The sequence below is a fragment of the Falco biarmicus genome, chromosome 10 (assembly GCF_023638135.1).
Source record: "Falco biarmicus isolate bFalBia1 chromosome 10, bFalBia1.pri, whole genome shotgun sequence".
NCBI lineage: Eukaryota > Metazoa > Chordata > Aves > Falconiformes > Falconidae > Falco > Falco biarmicus.
Window position 1 is genome coordinate 11,831,533 of NC_079297.1, and position 23,066 is coordinate 11,854,598.

Sequence of the window (23,066 nt, forward strand, 5' to 3'; positions counted from 1 at the left end):
TCAGAACGCATCATACCAACCCACCCTTTTCATGCTGCTCTTTAGCCTCTTACTATCAAAGAATAGCAGCAAGTACTCTCATCCTGTTATGGGAAACGCTGGCACATCACTCAGCAACCAATTTTTACATGCTCCAGAATTACCTTGGGATAAAAACAAGTGTGTGTCTCCATGCCTGCCTTCTAATTTTGTACATATTGTAAAAGGCAAGTCCCTCCTACCGAGGATTTACTACTACCCGTAATTGTACATTGCGAGCAGTACTGCACTGCCACAGTGCAGTGCGTGGGTGACTCAAAGCCCTGGCACACATCCTCTTCACAGCTACTTATAGGAAGGATGAAAATAAACTTCTTGTTGAATTGAACATGATGTTCTGGTAATAGAGATGCCAATTTAAGAGGCAGAGCCTTCACCTCCTGAGGGGCAGCAGACACAAGCTGCTTTATGAGGAGCAAGCACAGGGCACTCTCATTTCTCCTCCCTTTGCCTGGACTGGAGCTCTCCTGTGAGAGGGATCCTCCCCACCCCCCACCTTCCCAACTATCTGCAAAACTATCCGTCACAAGAGACAATCAATGCAATTGCTGCTGGCTATAGCTCACTTACTGGAGGCTGGATTGATTGCTCACTTGTCAGTCCAGAGTCCACAGGCACATGCACGTGTCCAAGACTACCCATTCTACCCCTCCCTTCGCAGAAGATTATCAGAATCACATGGATCTAAGTAAGTAAGAGCAGAAACAGAATTTCAAAGTATGTCTTTTTGGTTTCAGCTATAAATCCAAAAGAAATCCAGTTTTATGACAACAATACATACAGATACAGGGCAACAGACTCTATAAAAAAATATATTTGGGAAACAAAGGAACACATTTTGAGGACAGATAAGAAACCTCACAAACCAAGAACATGACCTTTTTTGCACTGGATTCTGCTGAACGCTTGCTAGGGTCTGCCAGGCAGGTGAGACCGCAGATTAGTAAGGGAAGCTGGAAAGGAAGGACCGTCCGAGGTGTGGGAAGTCAGCATAGCCCCATACACACACAGGTGACCTGTACCTCCTCCACATTTCCCTCTCATCAGCTATTCTGTGCCCACACCTGCAAGCCCACAGGTTGCTGTGGCTTTGCTGAAATGCAGTTCCCACAGCAGACAAGAGACATTGCTAAGGTTAACTACGAGGACAGAGAACTTGGCAGCATCTCCTGCTTATAGGACTTATTGATGCATTGCCCATCTGATAGCAGACCCTAGGATCCTAGCGACACGCAAAACCTCGGACTGCTGGGGATTCAGTCACCTGTAACAGTCCAACACCATCAACCTTGGTGTAATGCTAGTCCCAAGACATTAATTCCCATAAATGTGAAGGAGACAGTCAGACTGTGTGAAGTAAATATTGAGCTATCGATCAGCAGTCACAGGCACATGTGAGAGCTGTTTGGCTCATGAACATGTGACCGTGCTCCAGAGGAGACAAGCAATTAGTGGTTTTCCCCTTGAAGCTGACTCCAGTGTCTGCACCTGTGCATGTGTCCTATGTGGTAGTTAGCAGGATCTCAGACTGGACGCTCATGGCAGAGGGCTGCTGCCCACTCCACCAGACCAGACACCAGAGACTTTCCCACCCATTGGGCTGGTAGGGGCAGGACTTGTTATCTCCCTGGGCAGCTACATTTTTTTGCTACAATTATACCACACACGTGTAAGTCAAGGGAAACAGCCAGACACACACAGATTTACTGCCCCTCTCAGAGCCAGCATGGAGCACTCATGAACGTCACAGGATTTCCATGCACTCATTGCATGGAGGAAACAAGTATGAGGCCACGTGCAGACTCTCAGCACCTGAGATACTTTGAGACCAAGAGCACACATGGCTGTACCTGCAGGGTGTTTTTGGGGCGAGCCACATGTGACAGAGCTAACCTGTAATGGCCTGCTCCTCTCACCCTCTGGAGTACCACTGCGGAAGCAAAGTTTTGCTTCTGAGAGATGGCAATGTATAAATTTATCCAGTCATCTGTCCGAGCCAAAATTATGAGAAAACATTCTAAATGCAATCTGAAAATACACCCAGGACCCTCCCCAAACTTCCAACAGCTGAAGAATACCTGGTACTTGAAGATGTATGCTAACTTTGCACAGAACAACAACACAAAAACATTGTCATTTTTTCTGAACTGAAGAAAAAGCTGTCCATGTAGTGTTGTGCTGCCACCCTCCCACCTTATGGTGACTGCTTTAGCATTACGAGAAAATGTTCAGATTTTGGTCCCTATCCAAATCTGGAGCATCACTGACACGTGTATCCAAACATTACTTACAGGGAAGCAACATTGGTGCCTCCAGTTCTGCTCGGTTTCCCCAAGGCAGGCACAGTCACCTCCACTGAGGCGCTGCCCCTTCAGCTCCGCTTACTTCTGCTCTTGGCATCCCTTGGTTTAACCTAATGGGGAAGCAAGTCCCTGGAGTGGATACTCCTAACATCCATAGCATAGTATCATAGCAGTATCAATGACAGTCCATGAATTTACACCATGGGGGATCTGGATAGAGGTAGGATTTGCCAGCAAGTGACTTAAGAGTTTTCAAGAAAGTTTCAAGACCCTTCCAAAACCAGCTGGCCCTGCAGAGGTGCTCAGAGGGAGCACCCCTGCCTCAGCAGGCAGTACAAAAATACTCAAACCTAGATTTTTATATCATCCAAGAACACAACAGCATTAACTGGATGCTTTTCCCAAAAGCAAGAAACAGATATTTAAATTAAAATCAACTGAAAAACCATTACTGTGACAGAAGTGGTGCACTGCCTTAGTGCCGCCAGTGGAGCTTAGTCACCTCACTGAGGTGAGTCCCATGGGGGGCTCTGAGTCCCTAGGTGAAAAAAATAGAAACAGAAAGCACAGGACTCACCCAGCCATGTCCAAGTCCACGTCCATGTCCACATCCATGTCCAAGTCCATATCCATGTCCATGTCCAAGTCCACATCCATGTCCATGTCCAAGTCCACATCGTAGCAGTGCTAGAGCTTCCTGCCCACCTCAAACTTCAACATGGCCCCCAGCGGGCTGCGGGCTGGCCCCGGGGTGGAGCCCTGCAACCGCCCACACTCAGGTGCAGGAACTTTGGTGAACCGAGGGGAAACGAGTCAGGACTTGACTTTGCTTCAAAATGGCCTGCACTTGTGTAATACAAAATCCTCCCTCTGCAAAGCTTGTAGAGCTCATCCGCAGTCCGCAGAAGGTTCAGGTTTGAACCTTCACAAAAGCTCCATCATGGCAGGCGCCTGCTTCATCCTCCAGGATGCCACACCAACTTGGGGGTGCAGTCTGCTGATAATGGTTATTCAGCTGGAGTTTGTTTCCTTTGAACATAGGAGACATGAGCATTCCTTCTCTTAACCTTAACCTGTCAGCCCCTGCTCCCTGGCCTGCACTCCCCAGCAGCGAGGAGAGCCGGCTGCCATTTCCTCAGCCGGGTGTCCCTGAGGCGCAGAGCGCCCGAGGCCATGCGGGGCAAAATGGCCGCCGCCTGAGGGACCACGCGAGCTCATGTGTAGGGGGTGTCTTTTGGCCCTCTCAGAGGTGGGATTTCATATTTTAACAGCTTCAGAGAAAAATATGAAATAAATACCAAAAATAGAGCACTTGTAGCTGAGAAGAGCACACAGAGTTCCACAGCTGAGCCACCGACCTGGCAGGGGCTCTCGGAAGTGGACTTGTCCTTACGTCCCTCTGGGCCCGGCTCAGGGGAGTTCTGAGGGGAGCCAGAGGTGCAGGGGGTGCTGCACATCCCATCTGAGGAAATGAAGCGTGGCTGGGGCCACCCGAACCCACAGAGGGGTGAAGCACCCTCCGTCCTCCCAGAGCAACTCGGGCAGGACATGTCTGCTCCACAGTGAACACCTGCAGCAGCAGCTACTGCTTTGCTGTGATGGATGATCAGGCAGGACAGCGGGCTCTGCGGGCAGGCACGCTCCTCTCCCAGCGCAGGAGAGGCCATCCTGCAGAGATGGCCTCATCCCGATTCACTCCAGCGCAGCCCAGCATGGACCCACAGCCCCCCGGCCCTGGCGCACCTGTGGCTGCTGCCCCCGTTATAGTCGGCAGCTCGGCGGAGGCCACTGGAGCCCCTCGCTGTCCCTGCCCCCGCAGCCCAGCTGCCATGCAGCACAGCTCGGGCGGCGGCGAGGGGAAACGAGGGGCATTCTGGGCAGAGAGAGGCTGCTCCCAAACAGGAAAAATGACAATCAAAATGTCCCTACAGCTTGGCAGCAATGATTTCAGTAGTGGTGCCACTTCTTACTAGTTCATCGTGCCTCTCGTGGTATTTGGGGTCTTCACTCTATCCCCAGCTTTCCAAAATCCTGTTAGAATTTTATTTTGAAGAAAACTACACATCTCATTTCGTGACTACGACAAAAAGCTTGGAAGTGTGGCCCATGTGTCTGAAAAACTCAGGAAAAGAATTGGAATACCCTCTCCTGTGTATATGCCTGTGTGTATCTGCACCTTTTCCTTCTGTTGTGGGGAAAGCAGAGGGTGTGCATAGAAATGCCATTGTCTCTGGGCACCTACCGTCTATTGAAGCCAAAAGGGAAAGAGGGTTTTAAATAATTAACCACTGTACATATTATAACTATTTATATATAAACATACAGAGCATTCATATACATATGCATTCTCACACTGCTTTAGTAATTTCTGTTAGGCTTTTAATCCCTCACTTTAAAAGGGCCTCTGAAATCTAATGTACAGATTCTGGGGGATCTATCAATCTCGCATGGAAGAGCTGTAATTAAGAATGGCTTGAGAGAGAGGCATGCAAGCAGCAGGTCAGGTGGACCTTTCATTTGCAGATAAGCTCTCCGAGTAAATCATTCTTCCCGATTTATAGTATAAAACACACATTAATCTCCTTCGAACTAAATGTAGCCAGAGTTGTATCATTTCTGAGACATACAGAGAAATGAGGGAGGAGTCCAAGGGTAACATGAATTAAAAATACACATTTAAAGCCTTTAGTAGGGCATTTCAGCATCATTCCTGTTTCAGCTCAGATTGTTGCAACTTCCACTGCTGGAATATCTGACTCATTACTCCAAATAGAAATCCAGAGACCAGGAGAAAAACCTTAGGTTATACAAAGTATATGAGCAGGAAGAATGAAAGTTAAGCTGGAGGTGTTTCTAAGCACGAGAGCTCATCATCCAAGCAAGCTTGTTGGTGTGAATCTGGTACAGTAGTTGTGATGCCTTGCTGTTGCCAGAGATGAGAGCTTTCCCAGCGATCTCAGGGAAATTAATCAAAAAGGATAAGGACATGCATTCATATTTTGGGCTGTTGGTCTGACAATATAAGAACACAGAGTTGATTCTGAAGGTCTTTCTTAAGGTTTGTAAAACAAGGAGAAATTATAATCAAGTACTTTTACTGGTTCTTTTACAGTCTGTCAACAGTTACTTCATTTTTTCGCCTCTTGTATATTTGATAAAATGTAGATCTTGTTATAGCATCACTTTATAATAATTCCTTTATTTCCTGTACACAGTAGAGGGATAACTACTGCAGCAGTGGTTTGCAGTGTGATCCCTGCTCTGAGTATTTCTTTGTCTCTGTAACTTCATCTCTGGCTTGGCAACATCTGCTGGAGAGGAGACGATGAGAATCCGTAACGTTGCCAGAACGCAGGCCAGAAAGCATCATAAACTCTTTCCGATCTGCTTGCTGGATTATTACTTGAAAGCTAGCAAATGCAGCATGTGTGTGTCTGCCTAGGGGAGGGGTTCAATTACCTGAGATTCTCTGCAGATATTAGCAGTGTCTCGTGGGGAAGTCTCATTTAGTATGCAGAATAAAATCGCTACGGCACTGATCATATGATTTGAAGACTCAATCCTGAAGCAGCACTACTGGAAAGGGGAGGTGAAACTGCATAAGACACTCCGTTCAGACAGCATGAGGCTGTGAGCAGCACACGATTTTTATTCAGCAGGCAGGAGAGCTGCTGGATTGGTCTGTTAGACGTGTAGTCGGGAAACCACAGGAAAGCTTTATTTCTGGCAAGTCTGCATTTTGTCAGGATGCACCACTGGTGTTACTAGAGAAAAGGAAGCCCACTGCTATGTGAGATTAAAAAGCAGAGGCAGTGATAACTACAGAAGATCACTGTGAAACTCATTTGATAACCACCTTAAATATCCCCTCAAGAGTGAATTTAACTGTTGGGAGAGCACTGGTTCCAACTGACTGAAAGTATGGTGAAAAGGATGCGTGTTCTGAGGAAGCGTCTCACTGACAGCAGAGCAAACTAGAGGAAGAACTTCTACCTGCATTGCTGACATTTGGGAAAAATAATATAAGTGACCTGGTGGCAGGAATCTTGTATTTTTTGTTTTCTTCCTGAGTCCTGGAGAGGGATTTTGTAGTCCCCTCCCCAAGGAAAACACCAACCAGAATTCAGAATACTGCAGACTTTGCAAAGAACAGGCATGGTACAAAATGTGATTTTGGTGTTTTTCCGCAGGCGACTCAGCCAAAGACCTGCTGTTGAGGAGCTAGAAAGAAGAAATATCCTTAAACGTGAGTATTTTTTTCCTGAAGTATTTTATATGTGCTTGTTGAAACCAGTGATTGCATTTCTAGAACATATTAAAAAGACAAATTCATTCACTGGAATTATTTTCTGTATCTAAAACCTTTAGTTTTTCACGTCCTGAGTTTCAAATGCTGCAGGAATCAGAATTTACAACTGGATAAAGGCATGCAATTTTGTACGGAAAAGAATGACTTGTTCAAATGTAGGCTTTGAAATCATTTTCATTCGGATCACAGTGTTATGGATGTCTAGGAGGGGAATACAATCGTAGTGTCACAGTGCAATGAGAATTGGACTGACATTTTTCAAGATGGGGACTGTCATGGCAAACCATACACTGAATACCACCAAGGCTAAAATGGAATGGAGAAAGCATCCTTGCAGAGGTGTGATTCTCCTAGCAAGTACATTCATATCGTTAGAAAACACCCCAAAGACAGGTCAAAGAAAAACCATTCTGAGATATTAAGAGTTATTAGAGGGACAGTTCCAGGCCTGTTACAGACGCTGTCACAGGGGAACTTTCTCAGCACCTCTCAAATACATAAGGCTGAAACTTGCAACTCTTTTCCTAAAGATTGGTGTTCTGGCCTGGGGATCAAACAAGTGATGAACATATAATCCCTTTCCTTACAAGTGCTGGGAATCCTCTACGTTAGGGGAAGATGAGAGAGGGCTTTGAAATTGTCTCCATTGTGGGTCTCGGGGAGGAGGGAGGAGGAAGGAGGGAGGAGGAGGAGGAGCAGGCCCTCTGCTTGAATGAAAAGTATATCACTTCTGTTATTTTCATGGTCTATTTAGTGTTGAAGACAAAAACCAGAATAATGTGAACAACAGTTCTCATTAAACATAAACCACAAAGCCACAGAAGTTTGTCATACACACAATGCTGTCTGTGCTATTTAATTCGTATTTAATTATCAATACAATTGTAATTTGCTATGAAAAAGGCTATCTACCTTTTGTTACCTAAAAATTAATGTTTCAGAACTTTCTTGGTAGTTCATTGAAAAAACCTTATGCTCTTGCCATTGAAGTTACTGGAGATTTCACTTCAGTTTTAACACAAAGGAATTCCACAGTCAACTTACATTTATCAGTGTTTTCAGTACCGTTCCAGTGCATACAGGGCACATGGTAAAATTAGATATATCTAACGCATGCATAGCTAAATGAAAAAACAATACATTCTTTGCAAATGTGAATGGATGAACCTGGCGTAACTTCACCTGTTATCTATGACAAGAGGCAAGAAAAAGCAGTAACCCAAGATTCTGCAATATGTGGGGCCAGATTTTTAAAAGTCAGTACCCAAGATCTCTGAAAAGCTGTTTCTTTGGTTTTTTTCCTGGCTAAGGAATAGCTGATCTCTACTGAAAAAAGATCTGTTCCTTTATGTTTACTTTTTGAAGCATGCTGGTTACATCCTTAATCTGGGTTAAACTGACCAGCTTTAATAATAAAAAAGTTTGAATACATTCATATAATGAGCTTAGAGACAGATAAAGCAGAAAGAAGATAAAGTAGAATTAAAGATATTTCCTGAATGCCAGCTAAGCATACTGGTCTAGATTTGTATTTCATTTAAAAAGCTCCCAGCATGGAGCAAATTCATTGACTCCAGTACTGTTCCAATGCATACACCACACACAGTAGAGTTAGATGTATCTCACAAGTGCACAGCTAAATGAGAAAAAGGATACATTCTTTGAAAATGGGAGGTTGCTCAGGCTTTACACAGGGTCAGCTGAGATCAGAACCACATCTATCTTATTTACCTCTTCCATTATATAAAAAGCTAGGTACCTTGTAAAGAGCTCAGGTCATCACTTGGCTGTCAGTTGTAATCTTATAAGGCTAGACAGATGCACCGACTCTAGTCTCAGTTATGAGCGAATTAGTAAATTAGTAAAGTCACCTATTAACAGGTATATCAACAATCTCATTATGAACTTTAAAAACACCTGGATTGGGTCTGGCATGCAGAGCTGTAGCAGTATACACGCCTTCAGTGAAATTACTACAACCTCCTCCAGGTTGTAAGGGTTTGTACAGTTGCGTTGCATTCACAGAGCAGCAAAATGAGTTACAGCACTACACACACCACTTCATAATTGGGAGTGTCTCTCTACCGAGATTTATAAAACCAGCCCTCACTAATGAATGGATCTAAGTGTAGGCAGGGTGATGTTGATGGGAAAAACCTCTCTGGTTTGCCTCTCTAATAATGCCTGAGTTTTATAATGCTCTTGCTAGCATTTCCTACCAAATCTTTTTTATTTTTTCTAAAAGAACTATTTCTTTTATTTCTTGGAGCTGGGGATAAGCACTAAGCCTGAGTGACTGTCTCACAGAATTGGGTCACTCTACATGTTTAGTATATTTGCAAAAGCAATTTTTGATCAGGAATGTGTATTTGTGGGTTTTCTTTAGGAACTCTCTCGTTGCCTATCAGTGTCATATCTTAAAAAGGCACTACACCACCGAAAATCCTCTTAATACATAGGAATATCTACTCTAAAAGGGGTGAATTAAAACTAAATGAAGCATATTAGTAACTTCTTGCAGGTACCTCTACATCTTAGAATACACTCTACTTTTTAAAGCCTGTTCTCTTTATAAACATTCCAGAATTAAATAGCTGTTGGTCCCTGACAGAGCACTCATTTTAGCTGTCTTAGTCCCTTTTAAATCTGAGTGCCTTGCCACTGAACTGTAATAAAGCACATTATAGTATTTCAGTTTGATTTGATTTACATTTCTACTATAGCCAGTTGTAGCTATGCACTACTATGTTATTTTAAATAGATACTTACGATTGTATTTCAGTGTAATCTAATGAGCATATAAATAAGGGAGAATAATTCCTCATTGCTAAAAACATAATTTTAGACACTCACATGCAGTGCTAGTGTTTTTTCCAGGCATATTAAAAATCACATGTATGCTTTAACACTGGAAATACCCAATGCAAGTGGCATAATAAACTTCACAGTAGTATCTAGAGAATCCCAGAATGGTTAAACATTTCTCTCTAAGTCTTTGGGATTTGTTCAGGTCATAGGCTTGTGCCTTAATTTAGTAACAGATAGTACTAGAAATAGAAATGCCATTAATTCGTTTCCTAAGGCAGAGGATATATTTCACACAGTGTTACAGCACTCTAGTCTATTTTTAGAGCCAGTGTGTAGGAGTTATCACGGCTTGAATGTTAATAGGCACAACACACAAAAGCAAGCTGGCTTAAGTTAGAATGGAACGCTACAAAAGAAAACCCTGAGAGAATAAAGAGGTTCTAATGTCAGTGGCATATCCTGAATAGCAGAGAAAAAAGGCATGCAAGTCAAAGATAACTACTGTGGCAGTGTGACCGGCTAAAGATACAGCCTGAGAATAAGGCTATACTGGACAGAACATACTTTTCCTGGAGCACATACAGTAAATCTTTTCAGCATCTAACAGCCATGAATGCTTCCAGCAATATGAAGCATAAAAAATGATGACAAACTAAGGAATATTTTGATTTTCCTTCTACATTTTATACAATTGGAGAGCTGGTGTGGCTGCTGTTGTTTTGTTAAACCCCCCTGGAGCTGGAGTTTAGAGCACAGGAAAAGCTGACGTTGGCACTGGTACATTATCCTTACAGAGAGGTAACTGTACGTTCTAACAGAGCGCAAGAGAGATGTACTGAACTGACAAAACATACAACTAAGAATCAGCTACTGATTTTTCTGTGCTCATTTTTATTGCCTGGAACTTTGGAAAATACCAATCCTCCTCATGAGGGAAGTCATCTTCTTTTTTATATTCTCCACAGAACGAAATGATCAAACAGAACAGGAAGAAAGAAGGGAAATCAAACAGAGACTGACAAGAAAGGTAAAATCTTGCAATAACTTCTATTAGGTTTTAGAAATTTAGCAAAGCTCACATAATATCAACCAGTCACAGGGTCATTATTGCACAAAACCTCCCTTAATATACATCCTCCTCAGCAGTGCCTGAGATAGTGGTATCTAGGAATATGAATTACAAAAACATCTACCTTATCTCGGCTACATGAGACTTAGTGGAATATTTACATATAAACTTTAAATCAGAAAATGGGTATTTGCTTGCACACTGCCTATTTTGCAACTATCTTGCTAGAAAAGGATGACTTCATTCTTTGTAGCAATCAGTAGCAGAGCTGACTCCCTGCGGAGCAGCAGGTGTGCTCCCACAATAAATTTCTCTTTGCATTTAAGGTACTCTCAGAAGCAGAACTAGATCTTGTTGTTCTGTTCCTAGGAATCCCTACTGGAATTCTAAGCCAAATATGCTGATGACTTGTTAAAGCCAAACTGAAATTCTTACAATTGGTCCAGTCCTGAAAAACTTACACAATCTGCCACTGACTGTAGCAAAGAACCCCTACAGAATACGCTATTATACACAGATGATCATAAATTCTTAACTCCTTTACTTAAACACATTTTATCAATATCCAGGTTAAAATATTTTCCTCTTTTGTCCATTATAAAGCCATTGTGCTGCAGCCCAGAACTCCATTTAAACCACTAACACTCTCCTAACAACCCTCTGAAGGACTGAGTATTTCCTTGGCATTTCCAAGGATTTTTTTCCCATATGCATAAGTGCACACTAAGCTAAGATGGGAAACAGAAAATGTTGCACGTTTCACCAATATGCTTGTTATTAACACTGGTTTTATTTTACAAATCTATTTAATGCAGCTTAACCAGAGACCTACAGTTGATGAACTAAGAGACAGAAAAATCCTGATTCGATTTAGTGATTATGTGGAAGTGGCAAAAGCACAGGACTATGACAGGCGAGCAGATAAACCGTGGACAAGACTATCAGCAGCAGATAAGGTACTGACATAATTAGAATGACATATTACTGCTTTCTACTTGCATTGTCTATAATGGTATGTCAGATTCTGCAAAGACATTTAATCTCTGTAAATGTTACCATTATTTTTTATGCGGAAACCACACTGACCAATGCATACTGTCATAAAAAATACTATTTATAAAAATAAAAAGGCTTCTACCCAGCTTATCAACTGGGGAGAAAGAAAAAAAAAAAACCCCAAAACAAAAAGGTGGATACGATCTTTCATAATGGTTTAGGGCTAGAACTCAAACATCTCCAATTACAATAGCCGATACACTATTAACATTTATCCTCAGACTTGAAGTTTTGCCTCAAACATGCAAATATCCTCCATTATGTTTCTAAACATGCAAATATTTCCTTTCCTGTTTCCTATAAATACTCAAGGAGTCGTTTGATCCCACATTTTCATGAATATAAACAACCACTCATTGTTGTGCCCTTGCATACCTGCTACGTAGCAGATTTACATCCCAATTTCACTTTCACATCTAGATGCTTGAGTAGTAAGACAAAAAGTTCGGCATGATTCCAGATAGGACAGTTGCTGAGCAAGTTTCAGGGCTGCAGCAAGCAGAATGAGTAGGAATGCCAAGATAATTACTGGGTAAAATGGCAAATGCAGAACTGTTTTGTCGTGAGATGTGGAGATCAAACAATTCACTCTCCATTCCTGTGTCTCCCCAGTAGAAAGTGCAACAAGCGGGTTTAGAGGACTCATACAGAAAAGGAGCAATGTCTTTCTTGGTGTTCTCCTGAGCTCACTAAAATGGTGAATAAGCTATTATATATTAATCAATTGAAAAAATATTTTGTATTTTCCCTGTACATACTGGGTATGTATTAAAATTGGGCTTTTCCTGGTTTTACTGGTTTTGTATTGTTAACTAGGCAGGTTTATAAGCTAAAAAGAAAGTGACAGAGTTTAACTGCATATACTAGTGGCATACATCAGGAATACAGGGTTGGGAGTTTGACCATTGCATTGACTGAAAAACTTCTGTTTCACAGACAAATACATGATTTTTCCTAATTTTTCTTTTAATAAACCAAATCTCTGATATAAAACATGAACCATAGGTACAAGCCTCATAATTTTAGGCAGCTAAACTACGAAGTACCCAATATAAAAGAATCTGTGAAAGCATCAGTATGTTCCAGTTCACTTGCAATTGCCATTTAAACACAAGAATGCTCTCACTTTTATAGTTTTGAAGTTCCTTATTAATCTGAAAAGACACCATTTTTTCTTCACTTATGACTGTGCAATCCTATGGATACAGGTGATAACAGTCTGGACTGGCATTTGCAAGTTGTGGTAAGGCAAATGGTCTGATCTTTATTAAAACTGATAGACATTCAAATTCCACAAAAGTCAGTTGACCAGCTGATCAATTTCTTAGCAACTTCTCTTAATTATTAATAAATTTTAACAGGGATCTTATTAAATGTGAGACAGTAAGCACTGTGGTTTTATTCTCCTGTCAGAATTGCTTCTAGACAGACGCGACCCTGTCAGCAATCAGTAACAAATAAGTATCATATCACCAATAAATATAACCTAAATATTCAGCATCTCTACTGGCATGGTATGCTTTGCTATACCTAATACCGGATATTTCGACTTTGGAAAACTCCTGTTCTGCAAGTCCGGTATTTTGTAGTTTAGAAATACAAAATAAATTGTTAATCTTCTTCTATTTTTGATTCCTAGGCAGCAATTCGGAAAGAACTAAATGAATACAAAAGTAATGAAATGGAGGTACATGCATCAAGCAAACATTTGACAAGGTCAGTTTTCCAGCTATTTATTTCCAGTACCTGCTGCCTGAGTCCTGAATCTGTAGATCTTGCTCTTACATGCTGAATGTGGGAAAAGAATATGCAAAGAAAGCTCTATTTTAAAAGAAAACAGAAGCATTTATCTTCCTGTTTAGCACCTGGCTTTTCTGTTTGGTGGTTTGGGGTTCTTTTTGTTTGTTTTTGGTGGGTTTGGGTGTGGTTTTTTTGATTAGCATGTACTGACAAGCCCTCAGACCTTCTCCAGAACATCACTCAGCTTGCGCTCTTTGTGCCAAAGATTCAAAACCTATGACAAAAATTAAATGTAGGGTATAACATTAAGAAAATAAAGTACACAAACAATACACTGTATAAAGGTTTTTGAATTAAATGTACTTGAGTGTGCAACCTTATCACAAAGGTTGCAACTTCCCTGCTAAGAAATGTAACATTCTACATACCGTAACAAGCCATACATAATGCCCGTCAGTAACGTGTTTGTTCTACTTCGATTTGTTCTAACTGGTTCAGCCTGTAGCTGTCAGTATCCCTCAAATGTCAGTCCAGTTGCTACTGGAAGGAGCGCAACCCGCCCCGAGCACCCCGAGCACCCTTAATGGCAGCCCAGCAGTGAGGTCAGGAGAGAGCACTGCTTGGACTCTCGGCACTCTGCAGTGGCTGGGCTGGTGTGAACCTTGTCAATCTAGTGCTTGCTTCGCGTGCCAGCACTGATGACAGGTACTATGTTTAAACATGCAGGAAAACATTAATTTCCCTCTTCTAACTGGGGAAAAACATGAGGGAGGCTGATTCCACAGCCATTGTTACTTGCAAAAAGACCTTGTTAGTTAAAAACTGAAATAGCAATTGGTTATTTCCTACAATTTCTATTAGGTCTCTTGAGCAAGTCCGATTGCTCTTAAAACACAATCTTAGGAGTTGCTGGGAGCACAGTGTGCTCTTGCCATGTCTGTAAGGTGTACTTGCTGCTAAATTAAGTTGCCTGACACTGCACTAGGGAACTTGGTGTGCAGTCTGGCATCCTGGAAGGCTCATTTCAGCAGTGCCTGGGCCCACATTTCCACGCTTATTTCGGAATTGGCAATGAATTCCACCTTTAACTGAGCTTTGGATGTTCAATGAAAAGATGGTCTAGACAAATACACTTGAGTCACAAATACAATGTATATTGATCTAATTGATATATTTATAGAATTCCAGCCTGTTCATGCAATTGTTAGGCCCTTTTAATATTACAGGACTAACACTCAATGTTTATGGCAAGACACCACTGCACTAATAGAATGAAATAAGTGGAAAAAAAACAATGGAAAGGCTGCATTTTAAGTCTGAAAGTGAGATATACATTCTCCAATTGAAGCTACCTTGGGAGTTTAAATAGATTATAATGATATATTTTGAAATTTGTTCAGGATATTAGGAGTAAACAGGCTTACAATTTACAATTAGTGCTACAGCATTACAAATGATTGGGACTTTAATTACGTATCTCAGCCAAAAGAACAAGCCTACAGAGCAAGAGCAGATTTATTCCAGACAGCCTCTTAAGACATTACATTAAACCAACAGTATGTCTTCATATTTTCCAAAGCATCAGCTCAACATTGCTTAACTCTTATAACAGGATCACTGCACAATAAAGAACATTTCTACCAATGACAAACTGTGGTTTAACTCCTAAAAGAAAAAAAATCAATCCCACACCTGTATTTGCATTTGCATTCCCAAGTAACTCTAAACTTGTTAAACTGGGCTTGTTAGACCGGACCCTGAGGACTGTAACTGCACTAGTGTCATGGCACATGTTAAAATGTGCTGGTGAAAATTAAGACTTAAAAGGTTGCTAATGTTCTTCAGTACTGTTACTGTACCTTTAAAAAGAATTAATAGTTTAAAAAAAACAACACCCATTTTTTTGTTAATCTAACACAGAATTTTTAAAAATTATATATATTTTGTAGTTCATTTCAAAGTGGTTTGAAAAATGTCTCTTATTTCTCCTAGATTTCACAGGCCATAGAAATTTTCTTCTGAGAAGAATCTGTCTTTACTTTTTGATATTGCTGCTGAACACACATCAGGGAATATATAAGTCTTTCCCTAAAGTTCAGTTCAGGATACCTTGATGTTTATGTGAAAGAAGGACTCTGCAGATGAAGTCTCTGCAGCACTTACAGAAAGAGACACCAGAGATGTACTTCGCTCTGAAGTCAGAAGAGCGATGGCCTGTGGAGTGGGATGATCTGCTGAAAAAGACTGAAGTAAAGCTACTTGAAAGAACCTACTACTCTCCTTTAACACTTGTTTTAAACTGTTTTGCAGTCTATCTTGGAAAAGGAGATGTTGTGCATGTACAGGCTTTACCATTCCAAGGCCTCTGACATAAATGGACATGACACACTGTCATTCAGTATTATGTTGACAAGACATTTTGAACTTACCACAATTAGTTTGTAAAACACTTAAGTTCATGTTCTAAAAACTAATTTAATGTATTATAATTTCATTCTTTTTTATATAATGTCTAACAGAATCACAGCTGCAAGCATTTTTGATTCCTGTTACTTTTGTTCTTTAATTAAATGACTACTTATTGCAGGAAATTAACACGTTTCCTAAAGCTCTTTTTTTCCCCACAGAGATTTGGGAAGGAAAAAGTTTACAATTATTATGCACCAGATCATATCACTTCTTTATGTACACAGAGTCTTCAAAAGGATGATCTTAACTAAATTTTCCATCTTGTGGAGTATCAATGTTTTAGACCAGATCCTAACCAGCATAACATGATTGTCATTCTACGTAAGTTGAGGTTCTGGCACTCTGAAGAATGACAATGGAGTTCACTATTATTCTCATTCAAAATTACTTAAATTGGACAACTATAGACAGAAGTGTAACAATGTACTTTGATGTTTAGCAAACAAATAATCTAATGCTTTCTTGACAGTAAGAAGAAAAAGGTTACTAAATGCTAATAACAGAGCAAATAGAACTGGTTGAGAAAAATGTAAAGCCAGACATTCTAATAATGCTCAACATCTAGAAGTATCTGAGAATTCTACTCAAATTATTACTAAAATGAAAATCAGGAAACAAAAATAACAACTAATAGCTAGAAAGCCTGCCTGACAAGATAGCAACAAAATGGGACACACACAAGACAAAAATTTCTCCAGAAGTCTTAAATGCTATCCTCTTAGGAAGTCGTTGAATGTTAACACCATGAAAAAGGCACTCTCGATCTTGTAGCTTCATTGAGATGATCTCCATGAGGCACAAAACCAATAAACAAAATAGGGTATGTAGAATTGTATAGGCTATTATTAAATTGCTGCAAGGTGGCGAATAGAATCGATGCAGAGTGGCTGGACTAACTTTCAATTCTCTTCTGCTGCTCAGTGTGGGGATGAAACAACAAATATAGTGCCATTTGTTGGATAAACTAATGCTTATGAATGGAAAGTAAGAACATACAGTGCAACGCTTAAAATGTATGTCAGAAAGGGCAATGCTAGAAGAAACAGAGGAATCATGGGAGATGTGGTGCCCAGGACCAACGAAGCTTGCTAGCTTTGTTGTAGCTAGCTCTAATTTTGTACAACTTTCTAACGTTCAAAAAATTATGTGACCTATTAGTTGAAGACTTGAATTACCTGATTACTTTCTATCCAAAGACTTTTTTCCTATTTATTGATATTTTATAACCTGCTGAATTACAAATTTCTGGCTTTTCACAGAAATATGTAACATTATAACTAGCCTTTTAACATACTATTATATTTATCAATCATTTTACTTTTATTATTAATAAAATACTATTAATTCTAAACAACAATATAATGATAGTCCAGGTATAATATACAAACAAGGATAAACAGAAAGGGGAAAAGTTTCTTCAGCAGAAGAACCATTTTAAGTTTCAGAACAGTAGATGACATGTAACTACAAACTTGGCTAATAAACCATGAAAGTAACACTCCTATCTAGCAGCAATGCAATACTTTCACTGGTAATAAAAATATTATATAAACCATGTTAAAATTATGTTGAAAAATATAATAAACAGGAAAACATTTTAAAGGTGACTTAGCAGCTTTTTAAATTTCAGACAATGCCTATGAGCTGTATTACTAATGTGACTTAACCACCTTGTAGTTATGCAGCAATATACTTCACTTCTTCCCTGCCCCAAAAAGCAATCACCCTGTGCTGATGTTTGCCTGTGTGAATACTCCCTGGTGATAGGCTTCACATTTTTACATTTGTTAAATTTGGTTGTACCTGCTCAAAGGTTTCGAAGTTGATGGGGTGAGGTTGAGATTGGACAGTGAAATTTCATACTTCTACTTTATCATGAGTCCTCACTAAAAATAGAAGTTTTATTATTTTTCCAATATGCACTCACCTTAGAAAATAATTCGGGCTTTGCAGTGCACTTTTTAAAACCTTGTGCAGTTAAGAGAAAAATACTGTTTTGCATCCGAATAAAATTAAATTAGACCACTTAAAAGTTTAACATCTCATGAGGTCCATCTAGTGGAGACGACAGTGATCGCAAGCTCAACAAAACCCACTCAGAGGCTCAGAAAAATTACAAAAGCATTAAGTACGCTTACGTAGATGGGATGAATTGACCAAATTATTTACTGGCAATTTCAACACAATGATTTCCAGACACGACACAGCCTTATATTTTTATAATCAATTAGAAATATATTTCTTTTACAACTCCTTATGCTTACAATAAACCATTTCCTATCAATGAAGGCTAAGAACACCAATTACTCTGCATTCTACTCTCAATGCACACTGGATAGGCATCTATCACACCCATTTCTGATCTAAGAACCTGATTTTTAAAGATTGTATTTTCAGCAAGAATAAAAGCAATCTTTTTCCTAAATTCATAGAATAATTTAGGTTGGTAAGAATCCAGGTCCTTTCCCAAAGCCGTTGGGTCCCACCCCTGCTCTGACTGAGGCAAACTTTGAAATTACAGTAGTTTGCTTGGTGAGTGCTGAGTTCAGGCTACAATCTATGAGTGTGGACTTCTCTTTTTTTCTTTAATGTAAAGACATTATTAATATAAAGAAATAATTCAGAAAACAATAGATTTTCCCATTTTCTTCAAGGACCTCTTTCAAAGAGTTTTCTACCTTAACTTTACCTTAAAATTCAATTTTAAATCATGCCATTTTTCCTCTCTGAAAATAAACTTTATGAAATGTCTGAGGACTGTCAGAAATAATGAAGAGTAACTTCACAGATATATGAAATACTCATAGGCCAGACACTGTGTGGGCCAACGAAGAGTTAATCAAAGGAAACTGGTTAAGTACCAAAGATGCAGATAGTGGTGAGGTTCAGCAGGGAACCTGTACTGATAAGTACTTTGAAAAAATGATTGGTGGGTTTGAAGGAAATTAAACCAACATGAGACCTAAGTAACAGCCAACAACTTAAAATGATGAAAGCCAGTCCATTAGACTTTTCAAAAAACAATACATGACAGTAATAGCCATATAGCACAATAGCTGCATTCAGAACTAGCTGGAATGAAAATAATGAAGAGTTTGAGCAATAAACAGTGGTTTCAGTAATATGAGAAAAAATTAGATTAAAGAAAGCTACTGTAAGTAAAGGTCCCTCTGTTGATAACAGCAGTATTAGGAATATAATAGTGAGGAAACTGAGGAAAAGCAAAGAGTTCACAGGGCAGAGAGAATAATGGAAGAAAAAATAGAGAAATGTGTATGATGTTAAAGACAACCAAAGCACAGAATAAGAGGTATAACAGAATGTAAAATAAGTGCTATAAAGTAACTAAGCTGTGAAGAGCTGTTACCCCAAAACTGGCTACTACATTCTTCTGAAACCTCTGTGGTCATAACATCAGACAAGCATGTACCCTCCTCAGCCTTGCTCCAGAAGCTGGGAAGCTGCATTAGTGCTGCGCTGAATGAACTGGCAGTGTTCATTTGGAATCAGTTCCATGGTAAAAAGGCAGCTCTGCATGTGGAAACGCAGACAAGCTCCAAGATACACACGTTCTACGAGTTACTCTCTACATCTGTTACTTGTTGATCAGCTGTAAGCTTTTAATCCCCATTTTTAAAAATAAGTTAAATGAAAAATATTAAAAGGTATTGTTCTCAGCCTTTAAAGTTTACAGTATTTACATGCAGGATTGCAAGTTAAGGATTAAAACGTTGCTAACGAACTATAAGATGCAAGGTAGGTTTTTGTTTAATTTAAAAACAAATTAAGAGAAATATTAGCTTAGAAGTTGCACATCATAAACATTCAGAAGAAACTATAGTTGATACACAGCAACAAAGCAGAAGTGTAAATTATGACTCACTGGTCATTTTCTTAGGAAATCTGAAATCCAAGTACATGAAATAGATTGTATTAGTATGCAGGATGTATTTCTGAGCTACAGATAGCAGGCCCTCTTGCTATCTGTTGTCTTAAATGAAATATTTGCGCAGCAGTAAGTTTTATTTGACTGATGTGCAAATAGGTTTTACTGATTTGAAACAAAACAGTGATGACATTTTGTAAAATAAAAGACAGACAATATATATTTTTCTTGAAATATTTAATACAAATATTTGCAACGTAGTTCAACCACAAGTGTTTAGTTTGCTCTTAGAAACTCCTGTTGAAGTCTAACACACACCACAGACAAACAGGACTGAGATCAAATCAGGTGATTTGATCCCTAAATAATTCTGGACAGTATTTGGGATCAGACAAAAGGGGTATTCTGTACACACAGACCCCAAACATAGATTCAAAGTGAAATTCAAAGTGATTTCTCTGAAAGTCAGTGAACAAGCCTAGTTAAAGACTTCTTAAAAAATAGCATATGCAAAAAATCAAAAAATATACATATTGCATTTTAGCAGATTCAGTAAAATAATTTCAAATCTCACATATAAAAGGAAAAGTCTTAGCCACAAAGATTTTAGTATCACTAAATAAAATATGCTTTCATTACAATAGTTTCCTTGAGTGTTAAAAAAAAAAAGTTGTCAAATTTTACATTATAAAAGAGTATTTATATTAACCTTTAATTTCAGGAAGGTACCTGAAAATACTACTTCAGAATTCCATCTTATCGAAACAGTGCCTCCAGTCCTCTGCGAACATTACACAGTTCCTCTTCTTGCTGTGCAAAGGCATTACATTACACATACTTTTAAGTATTTTTTTAAAATACTGTAATTTTGGCACATATCATATGCTGCTTTTAACATATAAAACATGATATTTTTCTTTTCCATGTCAACATTCAACATACTACGATTCAGAACTAAAACAGTATGTCTATATGTATGTGCTGCTTTTATTACCCAGGTAAGGTTTAAAGTATAACATGCCAGTGATACCTGCATTCTGACTAATTTTTGTTTTTAATAGGGGACTAAAAATTACAATTTTTAGGAATTTATAGTGTTCAAACAGCTATACTTAATAAATAAAAATGAAGACAAGGTGATTTAATTTACCATTTCTTTAAGAAGTTTCTCTTGGAGTCCTTTTACATCTTCTTTCATCAGATGCATCTACAAAAAGATACTGAATGCGCCTTCTCTGCTCACAACCGGTAACCCATTTTCAATATGACAATTACATCCCTAAATGGTTCATAACTGAGAGATACAGATGCACACACATGTACCTGCCTAGGGGACATGTTTTAAAATTGTTCCTTCTCCAATGATGAACACTAATAAACAACACCACAGAATACAGAGTAAATCTTGCAGCAGTTTTCCACATAACTGCACACAACTTCTAATGGGTGAAATCTAGGCCTAAAACACTGAATATTGTAACATTAAAGGACATTTTATGACAATGAAGAACTACAGAAATATTTATGTGCCATTAATACAGTGCTGAGGATAAAGACTTTACTTAGAAAAAAGTCAATATTGATACCTATTGGCAAAACTGAAGAATGATTAAAAACAAGAAAGAAACAGAAGTTCCCCATACCTGTGAAGTAAAAACACGTTCTTCATAGTCAACAGTATGGTAGATGTTATTTTCAAATGAAGTTTTAAGAATCTGAACTCTGAAGAAATAAAAGCAGTTCAAAAAGCTTTGCTATGTATGAACTTCCCACACATATCACGAATACAAATAGACCACAAATAATGGGATGTATGTAAAAGCATGGATAAATATTACCATCGTTGTTACTGATGGAAGGTATGTTGAGAAATTTACATGGAGAGTAATTACATTTTTCCTGTAACGTAACATTTAATCTAATTTCCTCATCCCATCTATTATCTCTATTTCATGAGAGAAAGACACTGCACAGAGAATAGTAGTTGACCTAACTTACACCTCTAATGAGCCAAACACAAAATCTCATCCTGGGATAATGAAGTCTACTAACCTCTGTTGCTCATTTTTCATGTACATACTAAAAGTATGTGTATGTTTTTTCCAAAAAGTCTGGAAAGAAAAATATTAATAGATGATAATTAGTAGGAACTAGTATTTTCTGAACTAAACCTGACAAATATCTAATATGAATAAAATAACCTACAATCACAAGCTCAGCACAGAATGGGTAGGAGTTTCACAGTCACCACAGAAGCTTGGGAGAACAAAAAAAAAAGCCTAGCTGGCAGGGTGAGGCACTTCAGGAATTCTATTTTCACAGAACCAGTTTCACCAAAATCCTGTTTCTAGTTTCAAAATGTTGAAAAAGACTAGGCATAAAGTTTTAATCATAATTTCTGTATAATTTAAGCCAGAGTAAAAGAAAAAAACCAAATAGTCTCATGTTTACGTTAATATTTTTATATTGATTTTTACATTACAGCAAGTAGCAGAGCCATAACGTCAACTGGCTTGTCATAGAACACACACCATATCAGGTTCAATGCCTACATGCTGTTTCTACATATAGGACAGCTGAAAAAAGGCTCATGAAGTGGGATAAATAGTCCATTAAAAGTAGTAGTTTATTCGATGAAGAAAAAATATATTGGTGATCTAGAAATTTTAACAGTACAGCACTGGCCAATCTTAACACCTCAAATTGATTATTTGAAATTTGACCCAACTTTAAGCAAAATGATAAAGGCTTTTTAAATCAGAATTAATGATCTGAAGTTAAAGGTGATATGAGTAATCTATGGATTCTAAGATTTCACTTTTCTCTATGATCAAGCAATTAAAATACAAACCGAGAATTCTTTTTCCATGTTTTTCAGGGACTGAGAATCTTTTTCAAAATTCTCAAGTTCCTCAAGGAGAGTAAACTGAAATTTGTCCAGCTGCCTGATCCTACCAAAACAAAATGAGTTACTTTTAGAAGGTATTAATTGCATTTTAAGGGCATTTTAAAATAAAACTTCTGTTACAGACCTGCATTCATGGAGCTGGTAACTCATTGTTGTCAAATGCTCATGGGCAGCTCGTAGTGATTGCTTAGTAAAATGATCCATTTTCTGTGAGCGACTCTATAAGGATGTTTTAACATTAAATTCAGATTATTTTTACTTTAGGAAAAAAAAACCTGCAGTATGTTTAGTACTGTAATCAAAAAATATTTTATCATCTCCCTATCCTTTCAGGAAAAGCCTTCTGTTAATGAAATGTAAACTAACATGGATTTATGTTTTTGATAAAATTCTACCTAACTTAATTAGAAGTACATTATTAGAAAAATATATTTCCTTAAAATAGAAAAGGTACACATTGAACAAATGATGTTGCTTAA

At 38.8% G+C, this 23,066-nt stretch overlaps 2 protein-coding genes across 3 annotated transcripts in view; one reads left to right on the top strand and one right to left on the bottom strand.

Moving 5' to 3' along the window:
* PHACTR3 (phosphatase and actin regulator 3) overlaps positions 1–15,916 on the top strand; it is a 114,104-nt gene extending 98,188 nt beyond the window's left edge. For both annotated transcript variants that reach the window (XM_056354865.1, XM_056354866.1), the window contains exons 9-13: positions 6,533–6,588; positions 10,425–10,486; positions 11,344–11,484; positions 13,224–13,300; positions 15,317–15,916. In XM_056354865.1, coding sequence (XP_056210840.1) covers positions 6,533–6,588; positions 10,425–10,486; positions 11,344–11,484; positions 13,224–13,300; positions 15,317–15,332 — 352 coding nt within the window. In that variant the 3' untranslated portion in view covers positions 15,333–15,916. The remainder of the gene's footprint in view (positions 1–6,532; positions 6,589–10,424; positions 10,487–11,343; positions 11,485–13,223; positions 13,301–15,316) is intronic.
* Positions 15,917–16,041: 125 nt separating this feature from the next.
* The window catches only part of SYCP2 (synaptonemal complex protein 2), a 32,044-nt gene continuing 25,019 nt past the window's right edge, over positions 16,042–23,066 (bottom strand). Inside the window, 6 exon segments of the mRNA XM_056354867.1 lie at positions 16,042–20,489; positions 20,830–20,886; positions 21,323–21,401; positions 21,732–21,790; positions 22,531–22,630; positions 22,712–22,806. Coding sequence (XP_056210842.1) covers positions 20,436–20,489; positions 20,830–20,886; positions 21,323–21,401; positions 21,732–21,790; positions 22,531–22,630; positions 22,712–22,806 — 444 coding nt within the window. The 3' untranslated portion in view covers positions 16,042–20,435.